The 25,148-nt window shown below is 39.8% G+C and overlaps 1 protein-coding gene across 1 annotated transcript in view; it reads left to right on the top strand.

The window, feature by feature from the left end:
* wdr11 (WD repeat domain 11) overlaps positions 1-25,148 on the top strand; it is a 68,728-nt gene that overhangs the window by 12,788 nt on the left and 30,792 nt on the right. The window contains exons 7-12 of the mRNA XM_023275156.3: positions 961-1,063; positions 1,757-1,955; positions 2,944-3,044; positions 5,546-5,722; positions 16,381-16,465; positions 22,940-23,046. Of these exons, the coding sequence (XP_023130924.1) occupies positions 961-1,063; positions 1,757-1,955; positions 2,944-3,044; positions 5,546-5,722; positions 16,381-16,465; positions 22,940-23,046 (772 nt within the window). The remainder of the gene's footprint in view (positions 1-960; positions 1,064-1,756; positions 1,956-2,943; positions 3,045-5,545; positions 5,723-16,380; positions 16,466-22,939; positions 23,047-25,148) is intronic.

Genomic DNA, 25,148 nt, shown 5'->3' with positions numbered 1-25,148 from the left:
TGCAGTTGCCAGTTTATCAGGTACATGAAGCGTACAGTAACTATAATATATACATTTAATGCAAATGCAATATATCATTGTAAAGTTGAAATGCTCACTTTCATAAAGGTTTTGATCTGCCCCAGTGGCTATTGTAAATGAGTACAGATTGCATGGTTACTATGTGATATAATTTTACCATAGTGGAAGGTGTTTGTAATATATTGCGCACTGAAACAAGTTGAGTTAGATCATTTAAATTATATGTTAAATAGAACGATGTCAACTCGTGATCCCAGCATGAGAACTACTGAGGATATTAGTCTTCCTTTTTAAATGATATGCCCTATTGGTTGCTAAGCTGTGAAACTGCTGTTTGCAAACTTCACAATTGACTTTCTGTCCATCCCTTTTAACAAATTGCAGCCACATCAATGAATTCTTTCACATGGTGTCAAATAATTTGGAGCCGAGTCCGAGTAAACATTCAGTAGATGTTAAATAAGTAAGACCTAGCAGTCTCCATTAGATTGGGTGAGTTCAATGTTTTGAAAATGTAGGGGTGTTCACAAGTTGTCTGTTCCTTCCGCTGCCAAAAAACAGTGGATTAATCTTGGAAGACTATTTCTCTGTCTTTCTCCTTCTGAAAGTTACACATTTTGGTGGGATTAGAGCATATCTGTCAATCAGTCGACCATTTACTATGGTTACTTCGGCCCTTGTTAAACGTAATAAACTGAGGTTAATGCTTAAAACCTGATATAGATTAGCTTTGTCTACATCCGTGTTTGTACCTTATTAAGAAAAATTACACATGCGCTTATTTATGATTATGTTAGAGATTTTCATTCTGTGAAACAATATTGGCATAGTTAGTGTTTAGAACAAACACAAGACAATCTGTTTAACCCTAAATCTCAGTATTACTGTTACCACGCTTAATTATGAACCCACTTTGTCTCTGTTGTCGTCTGTTTTTAGGTGATTCCCTGCGCTCAGCGGGATGCCCTCTACTGTCTCCATGAGAATGGTTGTATCACTCTCCGAGTGTGTCGCTCCACTGCCGCTCCAGAAGAAGCAGCAGGTATGAAACCTCTTCACGGGGGTGTACCTGCTCATATATAGCACATGCTGGTAGTACTGTACTCACTCACAAACCCCTATCACTCCTGTCATCATCTATTCAACCAAAACTGCACTGCACTCAGAGCCTGTAGCCTTTTTCTATGCTCCAGTGGGCATTTAGCCTCTTACAGTCTCATTTATCTTTGACTTAGTGTTATAGGCCAATGGGAGGCCATTGTCTCTCTCCCTCGCTTTACTGGCTTGCTATCTCTTCCACACACCCACATCCCTCTATTCATTTTTCTTTTTTTCCTGACATTTCTCTTTGTGTCCTCCACCTTCTCATTTACTTGCTGAATTCCTGTCTTCTTTTCTTATCTCCTTAAATCCTTACTGCTGTCTCTCTTCTTTGCTCCTCTTCCTTTCTTACTCAAAAACTGTCTTCTGGGTTCTCAATCGCTCAATTTCTCCTACTGTTATCTACTTCCCTTCCTCTTTCTACCTGTATTCCCTTTATAATTAACATCTACTCAATGTCGTCTTTCACATTTTTTCTTTGCCGGTTTCTTGAGTCCCCTTCCATTGACATGTTCACCAATTTGTTCTGACTCCCCTTCTCATGTCCACTCTCCTATTCTGTCTCTCTACCTTTCTGTCACTTTTATCTCATGTTTCTCATTTTTCTCTCTCTATTACTCCATCTGTCCCTCAGACCCAGAACAGAGTGTCCAGGAGCTTGTGTATGACCTGCGTTCTCAGTGTGATGCAATCCGAGTTACGAAGACAGTCCGGCCATATCGCATGGTTATATGTCCCGTCAACGAAAACAGCGCTGCTCTCATGGTCAGCGATGGCAGAGTCATGCTGTGGGAGCTCAAAGCCTACACCGGCAGGGCTGCTGCCAATCCTAGGTACACACACGCACGCATGCACGCACACACAAACACACACACACACACACACACGGAAACCCAAATACTTCTGCAAAGTTATATTACACTTTTGCAGGTTGTGTCTGATATGGCAGGGAAATGTAATGGTTAAAAGTTTGACTACTTTGGCAGGTAACTTAAACTGACTTTAAACTGCATAATCCTCTGACCTAAATTTGGTCTTCTTCGTGATTGGCGCAGGTGGGAGGTGCAGGGAGTTTGGCTATCGTTGATGAGCCCTGCTGTCCTTTGATGGAGCACTCCCTTGCTGCTGTCAAGAAGACAGTTTTGTATTTCTCTCTTAAGTCGACTTCCTGTGTGAGACAGTGATTTCTGTGTGTGAACACACCAGTTACATCTAGGCAAGCCAGAGAAATCTAAACCATGAAACAAAAGAGAAATGGCATGTTTATACTTTTTGCTTTTTGAATTTTCACATCATGGTCTTGTTTGAATTTATTTCCTTGAAGCTTCAGGCCGGTGGTCATTCTATTCCAGGACTAATCAACTGTGAAAGTTTTCTTTCACACTGCTCTAAATTGATTGTCTGATTTTTGCTAAAAAAAAAGAGTTTTTCCGTTTGGATTGATTTACTGACGTGAATTACAATTCGCTCAGTGAAACGGCTAAACTAAGATCGGTTGAGACGCTTCACTCCACTGCACTTGCTCAATTACAGGTCTAGTCCTGATTGTATCGAGCCAATCACAGATTGCAATAGCCAGGAAAATCTTTTTCCTAAAAATCATCTCTGTTTTTTATTGAACAGCATCAAATCAATACAAGATATCCATACATATGTCATTGTTTTAAAATACTGCTGTGGATCAGTAGTTTATTAAAAGCAGATCACATTTACAAGCAATATTCACTTTTCACTCCTCATTCACTTGGTTTCAAAAGCAGATATGTCTCATGCTTGCAGTAAGATTTTTGAGTGAAATTCTTCTCTCTCCTTCTGTGTCAGTTCGGGCCTGTCGCCTCTCTACTCTCCCGTGTCGTTTTGTGGAGCTCCGCTGGGCCCAAACCAGAAAAGGATTCAGGATCTCTCTCTCAACAGCATGATTGGTACGATCACCACCACGACACAGCTTGGTGTTTCATACACATTACCACAGTGACACAGCTTGGTGTTCCATACGCATCACGGCGCTGACACAGCTTGACGTTTCAAAGGCAAAATGTCACATGTATCACTCCTCGTTGCAGCACAAGCTTTCTCAGTCTCTCCATAGAAGGATGACTTATATCTTTTATTGTACATTTGTGAGTTGTGTGGGCCTCAGGGCACCCCGTCAGTTTGTGCTTTAAAGTGTGACTGCTGGTCTCTCCTATGCGCACTACATAGGCCGGCATTATTCCCCAGTCTGAGCAGCTCTGCGCAAAGAACCCCATGGGTGTTTGGCCTTTCCTCTCATTCACGTTTTCTTACTTTTCTGTCTTATGTTTTGCCTTATGATGTGTTCCCTCTCTCTCTCTCTCCACCCACTCTCTGTCTCTCTCTCTTCTCTGTTGATTTAGAAGAGAACTGCCTATCAAAAGATGAGTGTGGTATAAAATAGTAATGAGGGGATTTTTTTCTTACGTCTTTTTATTATTGTAATTTTTTTTATATCCTGCAACAGGCAGACTTGCAGTGGACCTTAGGGAGGTGAAGCCATAGTGGTTATGCTGGTATAAAAGGACAGGATATTACTTTCTCACTGCTCACATGCACACATACACATAATGATTAGAGCCAGCAACTGCCTGGAGCAGTAGCTGTGTCTGACAGGTGCTGACTAAAGTTCTGGTTATGAGGGAATGCGACTAAAATGCTGCTAAAAACGGTAGCTTGTTGTTGAACTCGAATGCAGATTTACTGATACAAAAAGGGCATAAGACTGCAATTGGAAAACTAGTCAGTGCGATAGGCAAGAGTTGCCACCTAGAAAACCATATATGCCTTCACTGCATATTGTCATTGCTCCACACAGCTATCTATTTCATGTATGATTTGGTTTATTTGGAATTAGATCATCATTTCACTTCATTTTGTTAGAGCTGCAGCGACACTTCTTTAGATAGATCTTAAATTTTTTAATGTAAACAAGGACATTTTGAGGCATCAAATGAAAACCAAAGGGTTTTTTCAACCAACACCAGTTACAAGTTCAAGGTTTGTTGCATCCTCGAAGAATGTCCTGTAGCTCTGCAGCAAATACACACAAGGAGATGATTTCCATTTAAAATGTATACCAGGGTGTTTCAAAGTATTAAAGGAATCGGAGTGGAAAGTGCTGTTAAATTTTATGAATGACTGGTATTTGGAATTCAATGAAATCAAAAAGGTAGATTTAACTGGATGAAGAATTCAGATACTCCTGTGTAAAATAAGGTTATGTGACTTAATTGCCTCAACCAACGACTAAATACTAGATATCATTTAAAAAAGCCCAACTTGATAACTACGGCCACAGCTTAATGAACAAAGTTGGTTCTTTTCTGCTGCCTGCCTCCAGCTAAAATCTGATTTTACGAGCTTTTCCACTTCAGCCAAAGAACAACTTTGGATTAGATCGGTGAGGCTAAATTGAGTGCTAATGAGCTTTATAACAAGCAGTAGGTGTCTAGAATTCTAAGAAAAAGGGAGAAGCAGAGATAACTGTAAACTTTTCTCAATGCTATAAAAGATTACGTTTGTTTCAGTATCTTTTAACTTCTGCCTCCCTGAAAGTACTGAGGACATGGTGCCGCAGTGCTAACTTTAGGGTGAGCTACACCTGCACAAAATTAGGGCAGCATTTCTGTCTCATGCTGTTTATTTGTTGATGCTGTTGTTTGTTTCTTGATGTATCTTTCTTTGTTGCACACATCTATACAGACGCTTGCATCAGTGCAGTCATCTAAGTCTTGTTCACATCTTCCTCCCCAGTTATTTACAGAGTGAAACTGTCCTTCCACAGATATACACAGAAGCAAAGAGCACTGTACAAAAAGTTATAGTGAACCATTAATGAAAAGTCTAATGCAGGCGATAATATTTTTATACTATCTTATTTAGCTGCCAGGCATGTCATCTCAGTTAAATCAGCTCGACTAATTTTAATGTATGGTTATTTCCTCGTGAGGACCTCATTTGCTAGGAATACATCTCGATACTAATAGTTCTGTAGTTATGGTTCGTAACCAGCTTTACTTTGTTTTTGTTGGTCTGCTGACTAAACAGAATAGACTGGATTTTTCAGGAATGGGGCCTTAAAGAGAGAGGAGCTTAGATGGATTGTTTCTGATAGGGGGTTAGAAGAGGTGCTGCAGCACTGTGCAGTTTTAAAGAATAATATCTTTTTTGAACATTGAAGCACATCAACACATTGTAATAGAACCCCAAAATAGAAATAAACCTGTAAATGCACATAATATGGGCTCATTAAAAAAAGGGAAGAAAAACTACCTGTTATAGACATTTTTTTGTGCTGGTAGCACTGCAAATCATGTTTATAATTCTTTCAATAATAAAATAGCAACCAAAAAAATAAGTTTTGATAATGTCTACCTCAATCCTTTCTGTGCTGTGCTTTTACCTCTAGGTCAGACCTTGATAGCTGGTGAGACTCCTCCTCAATCATCCAATCAGCAAGAGGTGCAGTTGAAGTTCCTGCTGACTGGCCTGCTGTCTGGTCTGCCGCTGCCACCATTTGCCCTCCGCATGTGTCCACCGCTTACCACCAAAAACATCAACCATTACCAACCCCTTCTGGCTGTAGGTAGGTGGTAGTGCACCGCTGACACACAAGTGAATGCAGATTCTGCCACAAAATTCCCAAGGCAGGATCATGATCTGTTTTTGTATCATAATTTTGCTACTGTTTCACATTAAAACCAGAGATGTGAGTGCTGCAGATCGTGAAAAAAAACAATGATAAATGACTGCTGCGTCACACCACAAAATTAATTTAACATTAGTAAATGCTTAATGAATGATATGTGCAGCTAACTCACATTAATGGTGACAAAACATGTACAGTGTTGAAGGGATTGTACATACAAACTGTATTGTCAAGTTAGATGAAAGGTCGAGCCAGCCCCTTATCTGTTATACTTCAGGGACTTTAAAAAGTCATAAATGTATCCACACTGGAACAAAGCTCCACCTCTGTGGCTAGTGTGGGAAGAGTTTTGTGTTATTCTGTGACCTGGAAAGCTCATCGGTATATCCACAGTGGGAAAAACCTTGTGTCTTTGACCAGTATGGGAAGACCTTCTTTTCCCCCGTGTAATGACTGCACTAACAGTCAGTTTAAAGTGCATGTTTGAACTCTATGAAACAAGAGGCTGTTAAAAATGTGCATGTTTTGTACAAATTGTCATAACATGTCAGTAATGTTCATATGTGTTCAAAATGAATTGTAAAATATTTTTTATCCATTTTTGAGCTGCAAACAGACACACTAACACTTGTATGTATACACTCACACAAAACTCTCTAGAATGAGGCACGATCTAATTCTAAATATGTTAATGTACATGGCACATTGGATAAGTATAGATCATTGAGGCTGTACTTGGTTACAATGGTTCTTATGACTAAATGTTGACATCAGCAAGCTATGCTGTCACTCATATCCTTGACATGTCAACAATTGGCAGTTGTAATATTTACCATATTCTTAATCCTGATTTAGCATATAGGCATGCTAATATGAGCTAATTAGCACAAAACACAAAGTTCATAAGAAGTTGGTGAAAAAAAAAGAAAAATGATCTGAGAGTGGCACAAGATGAAAAAGTACATGGATAACATTGGTATACATATAGTCCATTTATCAGTTCTGGAGATACATTAGTCTGGACTTAAGTAGGTGACCAAGCAACCTGTCATCCCCAGGTGTATAAGCTAGTTAGCTCAAAATCCTGTGGCTTCCAGCTGACTGAGTACTTTTTCACTCCTTGGTTTGAGAACAAACAACAATTTCCAAATACTGTGTATATTGTCTTTGATCACTTCTGAATGTGTGGGACTACAGACAAATACAGTACATTTATACAGATACACAGTTTTAAAATTTTGCAAGAGTATGTATATGCAGTATATGGAAATGTTTTAGGCACATTAGGCTGGTGGCAGTTGCTGCGGACCAAAGGTTGCTATTATTCAACCAGTATAATTTTCTCACTTAACAGCACAGAACTTCAGGGAAATCATTTGTAAAACTATCTATATAAATCAAGTCATTTTGTTATTATTTGTTGCCCCCATCTGGATAATGAGACTATGAAGCTGATGTTGCTCCTGTACTATTGCGCTTCATTGATCTGTTCACTTTTTGCTGGTGAGGAGGTTCTGTTCAGACTACTCAGGCATAGCTACATGTAACATTAGCTTCAGGGGGGTTTCTCTCGGTCTAATAGCAGGTTTCATCATTATGTATTTCTCACGTTTTAACACTACTCATCAGTTTAATAACATTTGCCATGATTATATCATCTTTTACTTTTAGCACATTGTACCCAAAAATATTATACTACAGTGTTAGCTGTGTAATAGCTCAGAATGTGTAATTTAGAATTTTGTTGTTTATTTCGAAACATGAAAACATTCAAAAGTGCCATAATTTTTATCTAATGCGCTTTTTTCTGAGCACACATTTAATTTTTTTGCAGTTATTCTTTATAAAGTTGAATGTATGTCATTGAATGTGGCCACCTCTAGAAGAAGCGCTGCACCTAGCATCCTTTTTCAGAGTGCTCCCCTTTTTTGTGCATCTCCTTCAAATGTGTCTAGTTGAAAATCTCTGAACTTTTCTGAATGGTGCTGGCACTGGTGCATCTTTTCAGGCAGCCAATCATATGGGCAGGACTTGTCACCCTGTTGAAAAACAAGAGAAGCTTGCTCTGGCTGCTCCTTTTATCACAAGTTGTTTATATAAGACAGCCAATGTCATAATGGGCGATGCAAGTCTTGTACAATGGCGGTTTCCTTAAGTAAAGATTTTGACCTCTGCTCCTAAGTATAGTATATAAAAACAAATGTCTGTTAAATCAAGTGCAACATATTTATAATTGAATCATTCATTAAAGTCAGCAGTGTAATTTAAAATTTAAGAATTATACAAAGTCATGCTGCCTTTATCTCGGTTTGTCAACACTGAGGACACATCCTTGTTGAAATAAACTGTCAAATATATGTGTGTATGCAGACATTAGTGGATATAGTTTAATTCACATGGTGGAGCGAACAGACATCTCATACTGAACCAAATGTCTTGTATTGACAGATTCAGGACATTTTCACCCTTTTAAGACATAGGATTGTGGTGGGATCAAATACTTTATAAACTTTCTAGGTTTTCCCCTGTTTCGATTGTAGGGAAAAGCACTAATTTGACTTATTTGTTTGTTACCTGTGGCCTTAGACTACAAATTTGAAGAAACTAGACAATTTTCTTGTGTTGAATGATGAATGTTACTTGAATTTACACTGTCATAGCAGGTATTTATTGAAGGCAGGCATTAAATCAAGCACATCTTTACTTCAAAAAGCAACACAGTTGTCATATATTTTGATTAGATCTTGTGTTGGCAAGATGGCAGCTATGGCGCTGTGCCACCACCCTGAGGAAATACACCTAGCACTGGAAGGCATAGAACTGGGGTCCTCTCCAGGTTCAGAAGACAGCCTTACCAGCATTAATAATATCCAGTGTGTGATCCTCCAAAAATACAGTGGATGAACTTTTGTTTTTAAGATAAATCACAAGAGGCTATGGACATCGTTCAGCCTTTTGCAGTCAGTTTCTGATCAGGCAGCAGCCCGCTAACTTGACTATCTTCACAACCAAGAGCTTAGCCAAACTATCCCCCAATTTAGAAGGTGGTACTCTGTGTCTCATGGATTATCAGCACTGGTGCAACAGCTTCATGATCCTTCATTACTACGTCTCTCCCGGCCTGAAATCATCAGTTTGAAATGCAGACCTCCAGAGACAATTTGCTTCAACCGTATTAGCTGGTGTTTGTGTTCCATCACTAACAGAAATACATTCATTCAGTGTGCTGACACAGTGACTTCATACATCAAGTTCTGCAAGGAAATATGTATCCAATACCAAAACCTTGACGTTCTATGACGCTAAAAAAATAACCTGGCTCACAAAAGAATTACTCCTCCTATACTGAGAGAAAAGAGCTGGGCTTACAAAATAAATGGAGACATGGATCAATACAGAGCAGCCAAATCTAAGTTATGTGCTGCAATAACAAAAGCTAAGTTCAGCTCCGCAATAACTCCACATCAATCTGGAGAAATCTTAAGAACATAACAGATAACACAAAATGCCTCTGTGCACCCCCCCCCCAATAATAATCGGAGCATCCCACATACATAAAATCAAATCCTCCAAACCATATTGCAGTTGCCAATCCCCCCTGTTCCCAATTAAATGACACTCTCCTGCATCCAGGAGGATGAATGTGCAAGAAGTTCTACAGCAGTAAAGCAGCAGAGCCAGACAGGAGAGATCTGGCCCTGCTTTGCTGAGTCTATGTCCTGCTCAATTGACCCCAGTATTTTCCACCATATTTATCACATCTCTGAGCCAATGTACAATCCCACAGTGCTTCAAACTCTCGACCATCATTTTGATTCTCCGAAGATTACCTTCCTCAATGGCTTAAGACCAGTAGCCAAGCATCTCTGGCCATAAAAACATTTGAATGTATCATTCTGTCAGACCTGAAATCCAAGCTACTAAAACTTTTTACAGTACTCTTGAACATGAACACTGACCCAGCCATAAGCCACTGGATTCAGAGCTTCCCATGGAACAGGCCACAGAGGGTGAAGATAATTTAGCTACCCTCACACCCTATATGCAGATGACACAACCATTGTAGGCCTCATTTCAAGCAGTAATAAAGCCCAGTACCTCATTGATGTATCCAGAGCTGTCTTTTGGTGAGTGACCAATGACTTCCTGTCTACAATCAAAACCCAAGAACTCATTACTGATTTCTGATGTATACTCAGTCCCAAAGTGTTTATATACATAAACAGAGACTGTGTCACCAACAGAAACGCTTTTACATTCTTGGGAATATGCATAATTTGATGTGGAAAACTAGCACCGAACACATAATTTGTGAAGCTCAACACTAATTTTACTTCTTTGGCAGCCATCATTACATTTGTTAAAATATGGTATCGAAGCACAAACTGTCAAACACAGAAACCAGTGCAGGAAATTGTCAACAAGGCCTCCAAAGCATCTAATCTCATCTAAAATGTTCTGTCAAAGGGACCTGCACATGACTAGAGCTCTTCAGAATCTCAATGTCAGCAATTCCGAATATCACTTACAGTGCCAAATAATTTGAAGTCTGTTTTTAAATGTTGTCTTGTGAGTTGCAAAGTGTTCTTATTCTTGCTGTCAGCTTTGTTGAACCCTCTTGACATGAGAAATTTTCGTCTTTGAGCTAAATAAAATACTATGACTTCTCAAATGAAATGCACACACCAGTATGTCTGAATATACAAATCTTTGCTGTGGGTTTGAGTCAGAAAGTGAGTAAGTAAGAGTCCATCAAATCTGACTGTGCGGTCTCAGCATATCATGCAAAAGGCATATAGTTAATCTTAAGTATCAGCCTCTGTTATTACTCCCACAAGACAGCTTCTAGGCGAGAGAGGGAGAGAGAGCAAAAGTTTGGATTTATTAGTTTTAGATCAGCATAGCAATTTTCTTCAAAAGTTTTTTTTCCGCTCACCCCAGTAATGATGCATAAAATTATGAAAGTCTCAGTGTGAATGGCAAATTAAGAGCAGAATTGTCTGTAGCTGTGTGATGTCTGTGTCTGCGCACACACTCATAATACTTGTGCACAAATTTCCATTTAAGGCCTGGGTATACCGCTCTCCCCAAAGCAGCAAACCTTCACTTTAGTTGTCAAGCTGAAAAATAGGCTACACTGAGTCCCTTGACATAGCACACATAAATTAATCCTACCTCAAAGATACATCGCCTCCGTCAACCCCACAGACAAGCAGATGAATAATAACACCTTCAAACTACACATCTAACAAACTGTTTTTGCTGGGTCCCTTTGCCTCTCTGATATATGCATCATGTCCACAACGCTGGTACACAGAGATCTCTTAAGTTCACTGCACATTATTACTTAATGAAAAGAAAGAAATAGCTGTACAGGACCTAAAGGGACAACCACTGCTGGTCTTCATCTGGTGTTAGCATTTATGTCTCAGGTGTGTAGTTTGGTTTTTGTTTGTTTGGGTTTTTGTTTCTCTGAGAGCTCATTCTTCATTTGCTCACGCTGCGTGCATCTGGGCCCTTTCCTTTTCAATAAGATCAGTGTTGTCCCTGCTGAGATGGTCCCAACCATTTTTCAAGTATGGGTCAGGTTTGATACGAGTGTCATCGCATCACTTGAGCGTGACGTCACATGTTCCATTGCTCTGATCGTTTGTAGGTCTTTTCAGTTGTGTCTGAAGACATTTTGGTTTGTGCCTCCTAATAACACCCCATGGAAATCAAGAAGGAACTGAGACTCTTCAGAATAATTCCTATTTGCACATTTTTCTTGGGAGGCCAAACTAGCATCTCTACCCAAAAACAACAACGCCAGTGTGTCAGAGGGAGAGCCATGTCAAAAACATTTCTCGGCCAGACTCTTGTCTTTTTTTCCCCCAATCAATATGTGACTGGAGCAGGTGCCGGAGGAACCCATCATGCTGCAGATGGTGTGGGGTTGACTTGGCACAGCTGGTTCCCAGTGGCGCTCTGAATCTAAAACTAGAACAGGGCGATTAAGTTTTCTATGTGCTTCATTTAGCAAGTCCCCATAGTCATCTTGCACAGTAAAGTAGTTAAACAGTCTCTAGCTGCATTATCGAAATGCGCCTTTCGTTCCACTTCCTGTATTTTGACTTGTGAATAGTTAGTTTGAAGGACTGGAAAATTGCATTGGGGATTTAAATAGAAGACATCATCTTTGTTGAAAGTGGAGACAATGTCAAAAAATTCAAGTGTGTTTGATTAAAATTGAATCTTGAGAGTAGTATAAGTAACTTTTCATCAATTTGTTTTTTTAGGTTATGCTAGTACTTGAGTAATGTATAGATGGTTCTAATAAAATATAATTTGAAATATCATTACAAATTGTATTTGGAGTGTTGAATTCTGGCACGTAGCCTCACTGTCATTCTGCATGAATAATTGTCACTTCTTCAGCAGTGATACTGAGGTTGGTACTGCGACAGGTGTTCTGGCAGGTGTTGGCATATGTCACCTCTCCTGTTTACCAAGACACCAGAGAATACACCTGATCAGTAAATCCAGAGTGATCCATGGATGAGTGTTTGGCAGATAAAGCTCAGTTTCTTGGCCTCTGTTCTAGTCTGCATTAGGTTTCTCCCTAATGTGTGTCTTAGTTGAAATGGAGACTCATTGAGCCTCAGTGATGCGACACCAATCACAAGAGCAGCTAAAGGATACAGAATTTTTACACCTTCTACTTGCAAATAATGCAAGAGATGAGCCTTCTGCTGATGGTGTGAAAGCACTGGGGGTTGAAATTGCCACCTACAGTTTCATTACAGTTAGACAAAAAGAAGGGATTCCAGTGTCTGTTTTCTTTGTTTCCGTCTTTCACTTTCCTCTCTGACAGTCTTTCTTGCTTCAGTCCTCTAAGGGAAGGTTACATAAGTTGTTCAGCCATCCAGCTACCCCGAATAACTGCTGTCTGGTTTCCTGTTTAAAATGCTGTAATCTGTAGGAGAGCTGACAGCTCAATTACAGATAGGTAGAAGGCCCACAGGCTTCCTTTTCAGCGACATGTACACAAACATTGGCAGACTAACATCCATTCCTAATCACCTGATGGTGGCATGCTTAATTTATTTATCTGTGCTTGCCCGACAGCAATTCTTTGCTGCATTGTTTGGGTTAGAAAAGGAAGCTGCATTGAGAGCCGAGGTAAGTATCAACACAGCCAAATAGGAATTTGCCAGTTGAAAAATGTAGGAAATAAACACCTACGTACTCATAGAAGGCAGCTACTGAGGCATGTTCCTCAAAAAGCAAAACAATTATCAGATTGACAGATTTTCATTCTAAGCTCCAGCGGTCTTTCAAAAGGAAGAACAGTTAGGTTTGCAGTCCACAAAATAGTCTTTTAAAAGCCACAAGTTTACAGTACACATTATCTTCTGCCTCCTCACATTTAGTTGTTGAATTGAGTTCAACTGAGGATAGTCCAGATCTGTCTTTTAGTGCATTTTATGTCGAAACGTATTAGGTTTTGGTATTGGTATCAAATTTAATTGTAATGCACCACATGATGCAGCAAACAGAATACTATCATCTGGAGTAGGATTTCTGGGACTTTCATTAAACCAGTCATTTAATTAAGGAAACCAGATTAGAAATCTGTTGAAATACAGTATTTGGACATTTTGTATTTTGTTCATCTGGCTCAGCACTAAAGTACATCAATTTGAAATACAATAATGGATACTAAGATAAAATGCCAAGTCACAGCTTTAATTAGAGTAGATTTGTGACAATATTGACAGAAATGTGTATAAGATGTAACACTTTTTACACACGGTTCCCAAAGTTTAGGGATTTAAAAGTAACTGAATAGATAACCGTGCTATTTCATATGTCATATTAATTACTTTGTGACTGCACAAAGTCTTCAACCCACAGATATTTTTCCTGATGATGTTTCCCAGGAGTTCACTGCTGTTTTTACTGCTTGTGGGGTCTGTCTGCTATAGATCTGGTCTGCAGCAAGTGGAATGCAGCTGAGTCACATTAACATCAAGTGACTTGGCCAGTAAAAGCTTTTCCACTTCTTCACCTTGAAAAACTGTTTAATTGCTTGGCAGTATGTGTAGGCTTATTGTCCTACTGAATGATGAAAGACCGCCCTGATGCATTTGACTAAAACTTAGCGGACGGATAGTTTCTTTATAATTCTGCATTAAATCTGTTGCTTCTGACATCAGTTAAATTATCGAAAGCTGCCAGGCTGCATTGGTAATCATGCATGGCCCAGCCAAAACAAAGGCACTGTATGTCTGACAGATGAGCTAGTGTACTATGGCTCATAAGGTGTTCCTTTTTACTTCACACTTTTCTTTTTCCATCATTGTTGTAGAGGTTAAGTTTTGCTTCATCATTCCATAGAGCCTGGCCATTTTTTATGTGGTTTAGCAAATTGCAAACTGAAGTTTGCTGTTGAGGCTAACCTGCATTTTATGGTCCTCTGGAGTTCTGATCAGGAAGTGTTCCTCATTGATGTGAAACATGTGCATGTCCATCCTGGAAAAAAATCCTGTCTTGCTGTAAAGAAAGGATTTTTCTTCACAGTGCAAGTGTTTTATTCTGATCATAATTGTGCATTGAGTGCATCTGCTTTTTCATAATATAACCGTTAGTTTTGGCAAACCAACTGAAACCAACAGTAGATTTGTGTTTCGACCTCATTGCCATTTTGTTAACTTGTATAGTCACCTTTTAATCTCATATTGACGGACAACTCAACTTCAATCAATATGCCAACTTTTAGCTCTCAGTCACCTCTGTATCATGTGTGGGTTGTTTTGTGCATGAATTAAAAATGACTCGTCCAAAAAAAAAAGAAATGTATCCATTGTTTTATTTTAAATTGACTGTGCTGAAGAAGTGAGCCTGATCAGTCTGTTGCAGACTTTCTACTGGTTTATACGTATTAAGCAAGTACAGATAGTGCCTTGATGGGTGTGCAGCACCTTCAGTAAGTTATTGAAATGTAACTTTTACTTTACACTGATCAGCCACAACGTGAGAATGTCCTGTGGTATTGGTCCTTGTTGATGTAGGCTGGCGCATCATGGATCATTGTTTGATAGGACGTTTATTTGGGTTGAGATCTAGGTTGTTTGGTTTTCAGTCCATACCTCATGGTCTTGGTCGTGTTCCTTGAACACTTGGCAGTGTGGCAGGGTGCATTGTCAGGCTAGGGAAGGCTGCAGCCATTTAGGAGTGATGTTGCCATGGGGCTTTATGCTTGGTGTGCAGCAAAACTCTGGACTGTACTGGCCCAAGAAATAATTCAATGTACAATTTCAAGTTAAACAGCAACTTTACAGTTTTGCAATTACACTTTAGTACCGGTTTAACAAACGACATACAAGGTGTTAATTCATGACCCTTAGCAATAAGTTTGGACACAGCTTGACTGGTCTTCTTCATTATATTAAACAAAAGTTGGCTGTGTAGAAGATACATATTAAGGCCCACTGCAGCCTGAATATTCCTTCCTGGAGGGACTGGGCGTGTAAGCCCAGTTTCATCACACTCTGGAAAATTATAGAGTTATATGTGCTGCTGCACCTGCCAGTGCTCATTGCAAAATAGAAAGAAAACTCACAAACCTTGTTAAGCAAACCTCATAAAAATGGACTTTTGATTTGCTTTCACACCTGCTGCAATATTGTGCTCCTGAATTGAGTATTTATTTTAATTGCTATGTCTTTCAGCTTCCCTGCTTAGGTTATAACCTTAATTGTTTTGTGCTTTTTAGAACTGCTTCTTTTCCCCACTAATGTAGAACTTGCCAGTGGCATTTTATAAAAACCACGAAAAAGCTCTTGTAATTATTTAAATGAAAATTTCCATATAATAAACAGGATGTCACTGTTTTGTGGTTCAAAGCTGAACGTGCAAATAAGGGATTTTATTGCATATTTGTCAAAACATTTGAATAAGATTTCAGTCCAAATTATACCGTTTCATATTAAATAATCAGCTAATTAAGCAAAAAGCTCTAATATCCTGGAGTAGAGGACATAAAACCTTTTTCAATTGTCCAGAAGATGCAAAATCATTCAAATGTTTCCCCACTCAGGTGTCTTAGTATGAATATTTTTGACTCTAAATTTCAACCAGGTCATTGCTTAAAAAAAAAAAGAAAAAACAACTTCATTTTAAGGAAAACTTTTCATAGTTTGGAACTTTTGCTGCATAAGTAAACATTTGTTACGGTATAAATAACAGTGGAAAAACATCACCTTGTCAAACATGTTTCTGAAAGTGTCAAGTGTCAGCTGCTGTATTTAATCAGATGGAGTTTAGGGATGGATGGAGGTGTTGTACCATTTCCAGCAGCAAATGAAACTGTGCAATGTTCTCAGGCTGTGAGAAGAGTGACACAGGGTTTGATGTGTCTCCTCTATCCACACCTACTGCAGTGACAAGGAACACACAAGGGTGTCACACTGACACATCAGTTCTCTGATCTTGCTGGAGGCTAGATGCTGCTAAGATAAGTAACTGTATGGCATGTGACCTCTTGTCTGTCTCTTTCAGTCTGTCTCACTTTACTTATTGCACTGCTCTCTGTCTGTGTCTCTTTCTTTCAGGCACCAGCAATGGATCTGTATTGGTCTATAACCTGACCAGTGGTCTTCTCCACAAGGAGCTTAGTGTTCACTCTTGTGAAGTCAGGTAAGATTTTTGTTTCTGGGTAATTAATTGTGTACAACAAGACAAGTCTTTTCAGGTCGGCAGTTCTGTCCCCTCTAGTGAACAAGTGTATGCACTTTCTAGATGGAATATCTGTAAAATGACACATTGCATAACCCCCAGCGGCTAGTCATTCAGCTTGAGTTGGATTGATTTTCTGTTAATTGTTTTTCAGGCTCATTAGAGTTTGCAGAGGCAATTGGCAATCACGTAATTAGTGTGCCATGTCAGCACTTGTGTGTTAAAGAGAAATAATTCCCTATCTGTATTATGGGGGTGTTTTTCTCTTTTCAGATCAGAGAGGTTCAGATGTGTATGGTAATTTTCCCTCAAAGAAATTAGACAATCACGAGAGCAAAATTAACAGAATCCAAATAGATGTGGAGGTAGTAGTTAAAAAATTTTAAAATTATACATGCTGTAGAAGGCACCGTACAAACTATGGATGCAAATTTGATACAATATTCTAAAACGATATTTGGCAATGTTATCAGTCAATAAACATGAATACTATTCCATATCCTAATGGTAGCTGTTTTTGATAATGGGCCTATGACACTAACTACAAAAATGGCGTAGTTACATGTGCCACTTGGCTATAGTAACGTAGTAACGATGTACTACTAAACTTCAGCTCATCATTAATATATGAGCTTAAACCACAAGCCCTTAAGTGTCACAGGAGTCTTTGTCATGGTGGCCCCTTACTAGCTAAACCTTCACAAAACTCTCTGCTTGTTACCACAGAACTGTCAGTAGCCAAACTGACCACCTCCTTGTGTCGCTACAGTACTAAACATAAGCAATCTGCAGTCTTTCATCTCATCAAACAGTAAGAGGCTCAGGTACCAGGTACTACAGCTAATGTACAGTACATTTGCTGACATGCATGACCTTCGTCTTCTTCCATATCGGTTATTATATTTTCAACTAATGAATTAATTAATAGCAATTACCAATTACTCAATAACATCCCTGTTACAAAGCAAATTAACTTCACAAAAAAACATCAAATCAGCTTTTTTGACAAAAGTCCAAACCTCCAGATGTTTCTAGCATTCCTATTTTATACCAATAAAATCACAATGACTGCAAATAAAGCTGCCAAGTTATGATCTAGTTACCTGTCATGTACATAAAGTAACACAAAAATGCTGAATGATCTATCCAGAGTGTATTTGAAAAGTGTACACACTCTCAATAAGCTGATAAAAGTACTGTAAAACTGTCTTTGCAATGTTTATCCTGACGAATAAGTGGATGTTGAATTTGTCTCCTGCAGTGTTGGTGATGAATGAAGGAGCAGAGGTGTACTTGAAAAATGGGATGAGCTTTGGCTACCATGCAAATTTGTCCAGTGCAGAACCTGATAAATGGCATTACATTTGATTTTACTCTGTGTGCTTGTGTATGTATTTGCGTTGGACAGAAGAAGATGAAGTATTAGATCAGTAGTTTTACACATCTACCTGAAGTTGCTGAGGGAACACTTGGAAACCGTAAGTGTAGTGTTAACAGTAATAAGTATGCTGAATAGGTATCTTGTACGCTGGCTCACTGGAATACCTAAGCAGAACAAAGCCATTATTAATGTTATTAGTAGCACCTGTGTTTTTGCAGCTAAAATCAGAATGTCAGCTAGGAGAAAGGTCAATTCATTGATTACCTATATTTTAGCGCAGGAATCGAGCCAGAATGTTCAGGCTCCTTGTGTAATGTTCCCTTAACCTCTGAACACTGCACCATTCCCTCAGGTCTGAGTAGCTAATTAATTAGGCTGTCAATCACACATCAGAGCGAACGCTCAGGGAAGAGCAGTATTCTATACTAGGAAGTTTCTTCCTTTTGCTCATCAGCAAGCATTTTTTTTAGGAAAGTAAGCATTTAAAACATGAATAACAAGAAACTGTTGAACCACGGTGATGACATTTCTAGAAGTCAATGACCAGACTACCAACACAATTAAGATAAGTTAGGCAGCTTGAGCTCATGTATTTCTATTTAATACAAACTGAACAGATCCTTTTCAATAGTCGTTGTTCTGTGATGTATGACTACTTTAGTGTCACAACCTTTTGTGTGAAAGCTCCATACTTAACTATGATATTAATTTTTAAGTATTTGTTTCAGTTGTTGTCTTTGGTGTCAGCTAGCAACAGTGACTGTTATTGCGAATAGAATATCTTTGTTCTACAGGATCACAAGAAGAATTTTTAGAGATGTTAACAAAGCGATGACTTTGAAATCCAGCCTTAACAAAACAGTACATTTTCTGCAGTCCTACATAGCCGTATGCATTCTCAGAGAAGTCACTGAAATGCTGGTTTGTTTTTCTGGTTTTGCCTCCTTCAATTTTGGTTTTCAGGTATTTGTGATTAGTTGCATGTCAGTCACAAGTATAGTTGGTCCGACTTAACATAAGGATAAACTTTATAAGGATAAGGATAAACTTTATTGATCCCACAGTGGGGAAAGTTCACTATTACAGCAGCTCCAAAGAAAAAGTACAAAGGCAGTGCAGGAATAGATGAGAAAAAGAAACAGTGCAAAAATTGCAGAAAAAACATTGTATACAGATGATTTTTTAATTTTAATTTTTATATTTTTTTAATAAATATCATGTAGAAGATTATATACAAAAGGATGAGGTATCAGTTACTGCACTGATGAGGTATCAGTTATTGCACATAAGTAGGAGGATGCGTGTCTAAAATGGGGGAAGAAAAAAAGTGCAGCAGTAAACAGTACACGGTGGAGTTTATAGTGCAGCATTGTACAATCTAACAGATGCTGGAATAAACGACCTGCGGAAACGTTCCTTCTTACACTTAGGGTGTACCAGTCTGTTGCTGAAGGTGCTTCTTAAGGAGTTCACAGTCTGATGCAGAGGGTAGGAGGTGTTTCTGATGATAGAAGACAGTTTGGCCAGAGCCCTCCTCTCTCCCACCTCCTCCATGGAGTCTGGCTCTTTTTATCAGTCTGTTTAGTCTGTTCTTATCACGCTCAGAGCATCCCCCTCCCCAGCACACCAGTGCATAGAAGATCCCCGATGCCACCACAGTGTCATAAAAGGTCCTCAGCCTCTACCTCTACCCCTCTACCTCTTCTGTCCTTCTCAACCCACCCGGCCAGCAGGCAGATGGGTCCCCCCACATAAAGAGTCGGGTTCTGCTCGAGGTTTTTTTTCCCTGTTAAAAGGGTGTTTTCCTTGCCACTGTCGCCTTTTGGCTTGCTCTGGGGGTCAGGCATATGGGTTCTGTAAAGCGTCTCGAGACAATTTGACTGTAATTGGCGCTATATAAATAAAATTGAATTGAATTGAATTGAATTGGCCTGCTCACACCAAATGATACGAGTCTCCTCAACAGTTATAGACGACACTGACCCTTCTTATACAGAGAGTCAGTGTTATCTGTATAGTCAAGTTTGTTATTTAGGTGAACACCCAGGTACTTGTAGGTCCTCACTCTCTCAATGTCAAGTCCCTGGATGTTCAGCGGTGGAGTGTTTGAGGGTTTCCTGTGGAAATCGATCACCATCTCTGTTGTCTTGCTGGCGTTCATTTGGAGGTGGTTCTGCTCACACCAGTAGACAAAGTCCATGATGACCTTCCTGTACTCACAGTCGTTCCCCTCTGACACGCATCCTATGATGGCGGTGTCATCGGAGAACTTCTGGAGATGACAACTGTCTGTGGAGTAGCAGAAGTCCAATGTATAGAGGGTGAAGTGGAAAGGTGAGAGTACTCTGCCCTGGGGGGCTCCTGTGCTGCAGACCACCACATCAGACACACAGTCCTGTAGCCTCACATACTGTGGTCTGTCTGTGAGGTAGTCCATGGTCCATGCAGCCAGCTGGTCACTGACCCCCACTCTATCCATCTTCACCCTCAGCAGTGAGGGTTGGATTGTATTGAAGGCACTGGAGAAGTCGAACAACGTCATCCTCATGGTGTTCCTAGTGTCCTCCAGGTGAGACAGTGATCTCTGCAGCAGGCAGAGGACGGCGTCATCCGTCCCAATCCCTGGCTGGTACGCAAACTGCAGGGGATCCATGTTTGGACTCACCAGGGGGCGAAGATTGTTCGGGACGATCCTCTCCAGTGCCTTCATCAGGTGAGAGGTTAAGACCACAGGTCTGTAGTGGTTGGGCTCCTTGGGGCATGAGGTCTTTGGGACCGGGACCACACAAGAAGTCTTCCACATGGCAGGAACTCTTTCCAGTCTCAGGATTAGGTTGAAGATGTAGCAGATCACCTGACAGAGCTGGTCTGCACAGTCCCTGAGGAGGCTGGAGCTGATGCCATCAGGACCCGTGGCTTTCCTGGCTCTGGTCTTCCTAAGCTGCATTCTCACCTGATCCACTGTTGGTGTGGAGAGGAGGAGGAGGAGGTGGAGATGGGGGGAGAGAGGAGAGCCCTAGAGATGGTGGAGGTGAGGGGGAGGGAGCTAGCAGGCAGGAGGAGCTGGAGGCCAGCTGGACAAGGCTCAGGCTGGAGGAGGAGAGGATGAGACCAGTATCAAACCTGTTGAAAAGCAGGTTTAACTGGTTGGCCCAGTCTCTGTCCCCAGGTTCAGGCTCCCCCTTTTTGCCCTTGCCTTGCCCTGTTATGGTCTGGAGAGGACTCCAGTTGTTGCTCTGCAGCTGATCCTCCATTTTCATGACATATCACGCTACATTTTTATACAACACCATTCATTCATGTAAAATTAACATTAAGTAAGTGTTTAGGATATTTATTCTAATTAGAACAAAATAGGACCACTGAAGTGAAATTGTGGTGATGTCCATATTTTTGAGACTGTCAAGGTGGAAATTCTCAGCCATGTAAATGACTGCTCGTTTTGCTCGTTATATGTCTTATAACGAGCATATAGAAAGCACAATATGGACATATTTAAAAGATAGTACACCTTTGTTTTCACCAAAGGGGGGTCTTGAACTTACTAATATCCTGCAAAACACAAACTTAACTCACCAAAATAGCTGCAAAGGTTCCCCAGAACTGTCAGCATATTGGTTAGTACAGTTAACTACAGAACTGATTTTGTTTTGAAACAGACCATAAATTACACAGTTAAAGAAAGGAAGAGTCCAGTAACGTTCCTCTGTACAATTCACAAACAGAGGTCCACAGATGCCTCAGTGACTACTTTTTTCAGAAAAACTGTCAATTAGAGCTGTGTGTCATGACGACGTCTTTTCATAGCATCATGGAAGTAATCAAGAACTCATCAGAAAAGTGAACCCACATCGACATGACAACGCAACACTCTGGGGTGCTGTCATGCCATCTATCTGCTACAGCCTTCAGGCCATGCTGAAAAAGGGTGTAGTCAGGATGCCACACCACTGTCTGAATGTCCCAAAATGCAACATCAAAACATCAACAAAGAGCAGGCTGTGCTTCGTGAGGTAGTATTCTCTAATGAGCAGCAAAACTATTTCACCAGGATTAATTAAGCACAAGATTGAATCAATTAATGCTGTTAAGAGATTGATTTGGAGCAAACACCATCCATTCAAGCAGAGCCAGGCTTTCTTTAATGAGAGAAGTTGGTGTCCACAAATGCGGAACTTCAACCAACTTTAATGAGCTTTGAAACACAAGCAGAAGTTCCTTGAAATGCCTGTGCACATGCGTGGACTTAAGTGAGGGATTAGGCCATGTTTTTTCAGGTTGGTTACTGGTGTCTGTGAATTTGCTCTACAGCCGTGAAATTCAGCGTTCATCTCTATATCTGCTTGTCATCTCTCTCTCTCTCTCTCAGCTCCTCTGCCTGTAGTGTTTAACACATGCCAGCAGTTACACACTTTAGTTGCTGAGTGTTGCACACTCCTTTAGTGTATTTGATCCCCTCATGTATTTAAATGTCCATATCATCACAAACTCCACCAGACAGTTACATCAAAGTAGTGCTGTCAGATTTGGGTTCTCTTGAAAACAACTCCATTAAATGTTCTCTCTTCCCATATAAACGCATGCAGACGCTCTTTTTTTCAATGCTGTAACATACAAAATTATGTTTAAACTTGTGTGTTTTCAGAGGTGGGGATCGCAGAGGTGCTTGATGGAAATGAGCCCAGCAGCCCTTGCCCCAGAACGGCTATGCCAAAGGAAGCCAGGCTACTTAGCATCTCATTTACATTTAGCGGGGAAATCGACTAATTAATCATGTGGCTATTTACCATCTCATTATCGTGGAGTTTGTGCTCCCTCAGCTGGGCCAGCTTCTGAAAAATATTCATATCTCACAGGCTCTGGCTTGATATTCTGTGAATTTTTAACATGTTTCTAATAGATTTTATACAAGTTGTAGGTGTACCATTTACCTTACTGCTCACTAGGATGACGTGAAGGACTATTTGACAGCTATGCTGCATGTGTTAGACAGCAATATTATTTATTTAAGTTAAAACCATGTGTCTGTGTGTATGTGTGATTTTATTCCACAGAGGGATTGAATGGGTGAGCCTTACCAGTTTCCTATCTTTTGCCACTTCTGCTCCCAACAACATGGGCCTGGTGCGAAATGAACTGCAGCATGTCGACCTTCCTACTGGTGAGAGACTCACACAGACACACATATTATCACCTGTACCTGAGGGTAGCAGCCAGAACTTTTATATTGCTCTTTGTTCTTGAGGTTTCTGTTTTGGGTTCCTGCACTCTTCACAGCAAAGAAAATAGACACTTCAGTCTCCTTCACTCTCCAGCTTTACCCTTTTATCTGTCTTTCTTTGTCTATATAGTTCTCTAAGAGACTCCTCTTATGCTAGAGTACCACCAAGGGCTGTCTAGCCCTGAAAGTGAGATCTATGAATTTCGTACATTTCCATAGAATTACTGCACCAGCAGAGACCATTCTGTGTTTCCACCTTCAGGGGGTGAAAATATATATAGTGCTACATTTTCTGTGTCAAAGAGAGCTGGGTATTTGAGTAACCTGAAGGTGAAGTAACAACTGGTCAGGGAATAATAGTTCAAGGTTTCAGTGTGGAAAGAAAAACGTATTTTGTTCATATACAGTATTAGCCTTCGTACAATGAAATGTTCAATATGAACAATTAATGAGGATTTTTAATATCTTTACTAATCTATTTTAGTCACAGATATCTAGTGTCCGTGGCAAAAATCTGCACGGGTGCAATAAAAAGATACAGTCACTTTAATGATTTGGTCACAAAGCCTTTATCCCCCTTTTAGGACAATGGCAATAGTAAGTCACTTTAAAACCCTCTCTGAAGTACCAGCATCATCAAAGTTAACGGTCCACAGCATTAGATTTGTTTACAGTGCCACACACGATCCAACACAGAGACACTTTATGTTTATTTCTTACGAGTTCAAACGAGTTCAGGAGACTGAGATCCCAAAACTGTTCTTGACTGCAAATGTTGCTGCTGATTGCTCACTGACCTCATTCATGTCTATAATGCGTCTATATGTATGTGTGCAGTTTGAAACACTGCATTTTGGCAAATATGTTTTGTTTTGTTGTCTTACCATGGAAAAGATCAATGTCTGTTTAGATATAGATATAGTAGTTCTTGGGTATGTTCAGCCTAGCTTAGCTGCATGATGACAAGGGAAGCAGAGGGGAACAGCTCAGGAAACCCTGTCAAAACAAACAAAAAATAAATAAATTTCTCAACAGCTCCCAAAGATTTTGATGTTATGTACAGGGTACAACATAAATTACATATAGAAATCAAAAAAATGAGACAATGGGATTTAATAAACATCTAATGAGGATTCTCATTTGTCAGGTAGATTCTGCCCACTTATTGAACTGTACAATTCTATCTGTAGTATATTTCATAAATAAGATGCTTAGTGGCAGATGTTAAAAGAACAATTATATTATCTAGATTTAAAATTGCTGCTTTACCTGGGCATTCTCGACCAGATTCACTAAGACTTCTCACAGATATGTACAATTTTTTATTTTTTTTTAAATTTTTTTACAAAATGAGAATATTTTTGAAAAAAAAAATCGTCAAATGGAACAACACAATAGTATTTTCTTTTCTTGGCTTAAAATGTTGAACTTCAGCTGTAAAAATAATCCACTAACCCAGGCACCTTGTGTCCTTTACCGCAGTAGCATTCCCTGATAACATTTGAGACTCTCGTCTGGAAAATCATCTTCCTTTCTTGCCTTACTCAATTGTAGTGATGCATGGCTACAGCAGCAATGCAGCTGTTCTGGGTGGATTTGTTCTTTACCCATGAAAATATTTTTTGTACACTGCAATAACTGGGAGAGGTTTGTGCTGAGAAGTGTTGGTGAACTGAGTTTGCATGGCCTCACGTACAGTATAAATATTCATTATGTTTATTGATGATAATTACATATTATTTGTACATGCGTAATCGTGACAAGTGTCAGCAGCTCAGCATTTGAAGGTGTCTCTCCAATAATCATCCAGCGTCAGTGAAGAGCATGAGGTTCTGACATATTAGCAGGAAAAAGAAATTGTACCCTTAAGCGTTTATAATTGCTGTACAGTATTTGCAGCACCATGGACTGTGGTTAGGACCTTGATTTGATTATAGGCTGTAGGCTGATGATCTGCAGAGCTAGATAACATAATTGATGCTCTGTAATCAGGACATGTGACCCCTCCTACTGTGTGTGAGTAAGGAAACAAAAGAGGAAAT

This window comes from Amphiprion ocellaris, chromosome 16, assembly GCF_022539595.1.
Source record: "Amphiprion ocellaris isolate individual 3 ecotype Okinawa chromosome 16, ASM2253959v1, whole genome shotgun sequence".
In the NCBI taxonomy this organism is placed as follows: Eukaryota; Metazoa; Chordata; class Actinopteri; family Pomacentridae; genus Amphiprion; species Amphiprion ocellaris.
Note: the sequence above shows the minus strand (reverse complement) of the source record. Positions and strands in the feature narration are given on the sequence as shown.